The sequence below is a fragment of the Photinus pyralis genome, unplaced genomic scaffold (assembly GCF_008802855.1).
Source record: "Photinus pyralis isolate 1611_PpyrPB1 unplaced genomic scaffold, Ppyr1.3 Ppyr1.4_LG3a, whole genome shotgun sequence".
NCBI lineage: Eukaryota > Metazoa > Arthropoda > Insecta > Coleoptera > Lampyridae > Photinus > Photinus pyralis.
Window position 1 is genome coordinate 8890985 of NW_022170509.1, and position 7220 is coordinate 8898204.

General features: G+C 38.4%; 1 protein-coding gene across 1 annotated transcript; it reads left to right on the forward strand.

Annotated features, from left to right (window-relative positions):
• Positions 1-5304: 5304 nt before the first annotated feature.
• LOC116165760 (peroxiredoxin 1-like) lies at positions 5305-6282 on the forward strand. The gene is made up of 3 exons (XM_031480428.1): positions 5305-5444; positions 5530-5667; positions 5719-6282. The coding sequence occupies exons 2-3, from the start codon at positions 5534-5536 to the stop codon at positions 6173-6175; spliced, it is 591 nt and encodes a 196-aa protein (XP_031336288.1). The 5' UTR covers positions 5305-5444; positions 5530-5533; the 3' UTR covers positions 6176-6282.
• Positions 6283-7220: the final 938 nt, after the last annotated feature.

The window sequence follows — 7220 nt, forward strand, 5'->3', positions numbered from 1 at the left end:
AACCAACAACAGCCGTATAGTTGAAGCAACGTGGAACGTACGAAATATATAAACGGGGTGGCCGGAATAGATGAGTTTGAGCAAAGAATAAAAAACTGCTGCTGGGAACTAACTTCAGAAACGAAATAACAATGAAAAGAGGGTGAAATGACACAATTGTAGTCACATTTAATGGTGAACAAATCGTCTCGGGATTGAATTCAAATCTTTTCAGTTCCCGAAGCAGCAAAGGGTTCAATAGAAAGAAAATTTTAGTATATTGAAGAACAGAAGAAGGAACATGAGATTTATTTGAAATAATTCCCGTGATCTCGTGAAACATGGACTTTCCAAAGGGTATTTTTCAAAACGGACCCAGAGGTACAATGAAAACGAGTTTTTGGTAGATATCGAGTTGAACTTTGAAGTTAGTCGCGATTCTTCGTCCCTCGGGATTGGATTTACCTAAAAGGGCATACCTATAGGTATGTACAATGGAACCAAATTTTGGTACCTACATTCAATTCAAAACTAGTAGGTATTGTATGTACATGTGTTCCTTTTCGAGCCTTAAATTTTTCACCAATGAGCTTGAAACAGAAATACATATATCAAAAAAAGGAAGGGGGGGGGGGATGTTAATAATGATTTTAATTCAAATATATATGTTACTGGCAATCTGTATACGAATTCAGGTATCTATACAATAAGTGCTGAATATAGTAGGTACGGTCCTAAGCAATGTGTGTGTAATACCGAGTCTGTTGAGGGAATATTCATAATGGCTAAGCATTGTGATCAATTTGGGGTGTATTTTCTTTTAAAACTTAGGGGAAGGGAAACTACTTCTGCCATCGCGAAGGACTGTATAAAAATTTTTATTGGGGTGATTATTCCGAAGAGGATTTTGTTTGGAGGGAATATGTCAGCCGTCCGGTCGGCTGTTCGCACCCTAACACAAAAACGCATTGGCATATATATAATGCTGATTTTGGTACACATAAAGAAGAAGTGATCAGGATTTGGGCTTCGGGGGTTTCATCCCTAGGGCTGGGCGGCATAAAAACGCATGCTCGCGCTACAATTATTCTCGTACACCTTTGCGTGGGTTTATTATTTGCTATTTGCGCTACATATACGCTTTGGGAACACCTGCGGGTGCAATTAAATTTGAACATTGTTTCCAAATTTGGTACCTACGTCCCAATTCTAACCAAATAAGCGCGAAAATACCGGGATTCGGAAAGTCCGTTTTCTAGAGCAAGTTTCGGTCATGACCGTAAATAAAACCGCAATTAAGGTACTTTGAAAGTGACGCATGGAGGATTATTTTGTCCACTCATTGTACTAATGCAAAATTAATTATTAATTTAATGACAAATCGAAATCTCCGTATTCCGTTTTTATATGTGGGCTAAACCTTTCCGGTATATAATTCCTATACGTAATCTGTTCCTTCCATCTGTAATACATTAAAAGTGGCAATTAAGCATGGAAAGGGATATGGCACGCATGACATTATTATTAATAATAAAAAAATCTCGCGAGAATTTGCCTCTCTAGAGCACGAATTCAGTCAAGGACAAGTTTTTCTAAGTTTAAACGTATCCTACTACATCAATTACAAGTCATAATTTCGCTGAGACCGGGTTATAAAAAGAAAAGCGTGCTAGGAGAGTAACATCATTAAATTTATGGTAACACAAAACCTAAATCTAACGGTAAAAGGTCGAAGAGTAACATGACAGAGATTGGTTCCATTGTAGTTAGCAACAAAAGTATTCAAGAAAAGGCGGCTGACAGAGCATCCTTTGAAAAATCTATACCGCAAGCATCTTTCTTTACGTCGCGTATAAACCATTACCATAGGCGTAGCATTTACGCGTCAGGCAGGTTATTTTCATTTACTCGACAAATTAATGTGCGGAAGGCCTACTTCCATTTCCATTCATCTTGACTGGTAGATCGGTGCTGCACTGCCAGAACCCGTAATCGCCATACGCGGTTTCGGAGCTGTGAGAGCACTTACGGTTTGTGGACCAAAATTTTCGGGCCTATTAAATCTTGCTGGATGGTTTTTCTTTGTTTAAATAAGAGACTGGGTAGGCGAAAGCCTAGTACGGAAAAAAACAAGGGCACATAAACGCATACCTAGGTAATCTCTTCGCTTGGAAAGTAATTTGTTTCTTCATCAACGCTAGTAAAAAAAAATAAAAAAGCTGCACTTGGTACAAAAAAATATGACATTACTTAGCACAACATGTTAGCCTTGTGTGCCAGAAAGTGTTGGTATAGGCGGTAGGTGTGCTAAAAAAAAGTGAAGGTAAAATCATTAATCTAATTAATTTGTAGTTGAATCTTAGTTTTGTTTGATTGTAATAATGACATGTTTGTTCGAGAACATTCTAGAATACTCGGAAGCGTTCGAGAACTTTTGAGATGGAGGGTCGTTTGCTATATGAGCACATCGAATTGCGTGTCAGTCAGTTCCAATTTCAACGCCGAAGTAATAAATAGTTAGCGCTGTTATAAATTGTGTACATGTAAGTGATAAATAATATTTTTACTGTTATAAATCCATTCATTGCAAGACTGTTATAAATTTATTGTGAATTAATTGTAAATAAATAATTTACGTAATCAAATGTACGTTACACTATATTATTATTGGTTTAGTTAACGATACAGGTTTTAGCGTAACTTTCAGTGCTAATTCGGTCCGTCCGTCTGAAGATTTTAGATCTCAGCACTGAGAGCACGTAACAAGTGGTTTTTTATTTAACAATTGCCTTTAAGGCGGAGAGTGACAAAATGAATAAAATTTCGAAAAATGTCTACGTAATTAAGAATTAGTTTCTCACATGTCACCTGTAGAAAATAGGCAGTAGGCACCCCTTGTTACTGGCATAGAACCATCAGTTGTTCAATAAATATTTTTTTATTATTCCATAATGATTGTTGGCGTGAGGCAAAAATTTTTTTCGTAGTGCATGCTAAAGCTCATGAAATTTTTCTCCCAAAACTTTATCCTACGGGCCGCTGAATCCGTATCAAGGGATATGAGTGTGTGTGTCGATTTTATCAAGAGAGATTCAGTGGACGAATATCGATCATAATCAATTATAGTCCCTTGATCATTGTCTACCTATTGGTTACTAAAAACAGAATTTGAAAATTCGAAACCATTCGAAAGTTATCGTGTACACAAACGAACGGACGGACGGACAGATAGTTCAAAATCATGAACTCGCTTTTTATCGCTCGTTAATAAATTAAACCGTTATATAGACAAAGAGCTTCATGGCCACTTCCGGTTTTTTTAATCAGTTACCTACTACTGAAAACAGAATTGGAAAATTCGAAACCGTTCGCGAGTTACGACGTAGACAGACGGACGGACGAAAGTCCAAAATCATGCTCAGTTAACAATTGGGAGTGACAACGTCGGCTAGTGACGCAAAACCTAGTGAAGCACACTATATAACCAGGAGCCTAATATAAAACTCGCAAGGGGGGAGGGGGGGGGGGGGGTTTATCAAGAAAAATTGAGAATTAGGGTCATACAAGTTGCTCTAACCGTTGAGTGAAAAATTCGTTATTCAATCTCTAACTGAACTGTAAATTGGAACGTTTACATGGGAATTCATGAGAGCTACTAGATCGTTTTGGGAATTTACAGATTTTCCAGAAACATTAAGCGACCCTATTTACTTTCTGACTTCGACCATGCGGGTAATTTAAATCCTGGTCTCTGTGATTGACAGTGGTGTGTCTTCGAATATGTGTACCAAATATGCTTCCAATCGGTTCAGGCCTTTTAGCCGGGAACGAGAGCAGGGGGCGTACCATGGGTAAATGGCGCCTCTCTCCGACCGTCCATCGATAGGGGGTCCGGACTATGTTTTAATTTAACATAAAAGTGTTACTCATAAATAATAATGCCCCACTCTCAAAGGCTTTTAATATACCTACCTACATATTTATATCTATAAAAACGCCTTTTTCGCGACCCCCTTGATTTGCGCCCATGCCACGTGCCATTTCTGCCATACCCTAGTTACGCCTCTGAATGAGAGTACAGGCAGACCGACAGACAGTCCGACATACAGACCTCATCGAGATTGCCTGATTCGGGTTCCTCGTGCTTCGAAACGTGTATCTCCGTCAAAAAAGTGAAGGGGGGGGCATTTTCTAACGACGTGCGAGTGGTAAAAATAGCTAAAAAAAGTACATTATTTTTAATCAGTAATTTTGCAAACGTACATTTTTTAAAACTAATTGGGTAGACAAAGAAGGTGGATTGGCATAATTTTAGCCCTTATGTAAGTGATAAAGACAACCTAAAATTGACTTCTAGAGTAAAATGTTCAAGAGGACTCTGGGAAGCACCAGTAAGAATTTTATTTATTTTATTTTGCCTTTGTTTTTGAGTGGGCGGGGTGTCAGCCAAGACTGCTCTACCAACCCAACCCACTATACATTTACAAATATCCATGCCCGAACCCGGATTCGAACCAGGGACCCTTAGCACCGCAGTCCAGAACATATAATATAGCCGTTCCATCGATATTATTTGTTTCATACTATCCCAAGGTTTTCTAGGGCTTTTCAGAGCGTTCTTATATTAGGACACTTTTTGGGTTAGATTTGCCCTAAAAATCGTAGAAATCCCCGAAAGCAATGAGTGTATTATTATATCAAATCATCGATTTCGTTCTGAGATGTATTTCTTGAGACTGCCATGTACCTCTTAGAGCTTTTTAATGTTCCATAAGTGTGTATCCTCGCTCTCTCCAGAGCAAGAGAAATGCGATCGAGAGCTCTGAAAAGGACCAGTGTACGACTACTAGTTTTATATTGCCCTAGAAATGTATAGAGAGGGTTCTGAAAAGTTATTCCATGTCAGCCAGATGAACCATGAATTTTATTAAAAATTAAAACCACATCGTAACATTTACTATTCCCTCTCCACCCGCAATGGACACTTCTGCCTACGGCTCTGCCCTTCATCAGCAGTTACAAAAGGTCCCAAAATTTGAGTACGACTTACCTATTCCTATATTGAATTGCTGAAAAAATATGAAAAATGCTCTTAGAACCCATATGGCTCCTAAACGAATTATTCTGACCCTATTCATCGTACTTTTACCATTCATGAATAAACAATGGAAATTAATGTTTTGGTCCTTCCCAACATTCAACTTTTTCGGACATAGATACACAATTATCGTGTCTTATTTAAGTAAATGTGCAAATCACCTCTTACAAATTAATTCCATGAAAATGACAATTCCTTGTCTCCGGCACTGGAAATTCCGATAGTGACACACGGTTAGGACAGGAAGAAAGATTAAGGCGATCTATAAATGTAACCGCCATACCGTCGTGATTCTCATTTCACTGGTCTGGTCACTTTGCGGTTGAAGCTGAGGAAGTACGTGCTGTTTTTATTATCAATCATCCTGGTACGTTGATAAATTAGATTATATTGTTATTAATCCGTATAAAGAGAACGATTGGTAGATTTTCTGTGTAATTGTTACATTTTAGAAGAATGCCAGTACCAAGTTTGCAAGAGCCCGCACCGGTTTTTGAGGGAACCGCTGTTGTCGATGGACAATTTAAGGAAATAAGCCTCAACGACTACAAAGGGCAATATGTAGTACTTTTTTTCTACCCTTTAGACTTGTAAGTATGAATTCCCTTTCATATAACTCAGGATTAATGCTTTAATTGCAGCACCTTTGTGTGCCCCACTGAAATTATCGCCTTCTCCGACAAAGCTGAAGAATTCAAAGCGATTAATACCGCCGTTATTGCAGCATCAACAGACAGCCACTTTTCTCACCTGGCATGGATTAACACCCCACGAAAGCAGGGTGGATTAGGCGAGATGAACATACCCCTCTTATCCGACAAATCGCTGAGAATTTCAAAAGCTTACGGAGTACTGGATGAGAAATCCGGCATCCCATTCAGAGGCTTGTTTATCATCGACGGTAAAGGAACTCTTCGGCAAATCACCATTAATGATTTGCCTGTGGGAAGATCGGTGGACGAAACCTTGCGTCTCGTTCAGGCTTTCCAATTCACAGATGAGCACGGAGAAGTGTGCCCGGCTGGTTGGACTCCCGGCAAGAAGACGATGAAACCAGACCCCAATGCCAGCAAGGATTATTTTAAGGCAGTTCATTGAATGCAAACTACCTACCGTATTATTTTTGTGTTTATTCTACCACTGTTAGTATTATATTTATATAGGTATTAGCAAATCTCGAATAAAGTGTGATTTTTTTTCTTTCATTTTATGTTTTATTGCGTTTTAATCTCATTGTATTGATCCCATTAAAAGTATCTTAATGGCATCACATCAAAGGGCTATTAACAATTAATTGCCACTCGTGTTGAAAGTGACTACTCATTCTTTTGAAACATTAATTGTACAAGTAGATATTGATTTGGGGTGACCTTAATTAGGGCCGTTATAAAATTAAATATGTATGTACTTGCTAATTTGAGTTTAGGCGCAATTGTTCTTTTATTTGGGAATCTGATAGAATTTTTTAACGTTTATATTGAAGTGAAGTGTAAGTAGGTATACTTGAGTAATAATGTGGCGTCGAGATGTTACGACTCGACCGCCTGTTACTTTTTGATGATTCAATCATACAGGATAGAATCTGAGTATTATTGGGAAGTACTTAGTTGTTCCATGAACCCAAAATCAACTCACAGCCCGCCTAAGTGGTAACTGTGGTGATAAACCCCTGAGTTTCATTTGGTAGGTACCGAGGAGACCATGTAACAGTCAATCCACAAATCCGTACACCAACAATTTTCTTTAGTATAATAATAGTTGTGCAGCATCATCAAATTTCTGTTGGACGCCCTCTTGTAATCTTTTGGGGAGATATTCTCATATGCCGCTCAAAGCCGTATTTACTCCCTCCAGCTCTCTGAGGTACAGCCATCGATTGCACTCCCTTATTCCTCCGTCCAGAGATAGTGAAAGGTTGAAAGAAAGCAATCCGTAAATATGTGTTTCTTATATTGATTGTATAATAAAAGATAAGTCTAGAAAACGTCAAAACGCAAAATCAAAAGTAGGTTTTTAGCTTTCAGGTGGGAAAGTGACGTTCTCCTGATGTATAGCTGATATCCATCTTCTCGGTTCTCCTTTATTTCTAGCATGAATGCCGCTTTTATAATTGGGTCGAATTGATTTTTGGCGCTTCCTTTAT

Bases quoted from the DNA above. Each gene is read 5' to 3' on its own strand.
- LOC116165760 (XM_031480428.1), top strand. From the start codon at position 5,534: ATGCCAGTACCAAGTTTGCAAGAGCCCGCACCGGTTTTTGAGGGAACC. The intron at 5,668-5,718 runs GTAAGTATGAAT...CTTTAATTGCAG, and splicing joins TTTTTCTACCCTTTAGACTT to CACCTTTGTGTGCCCCACTG.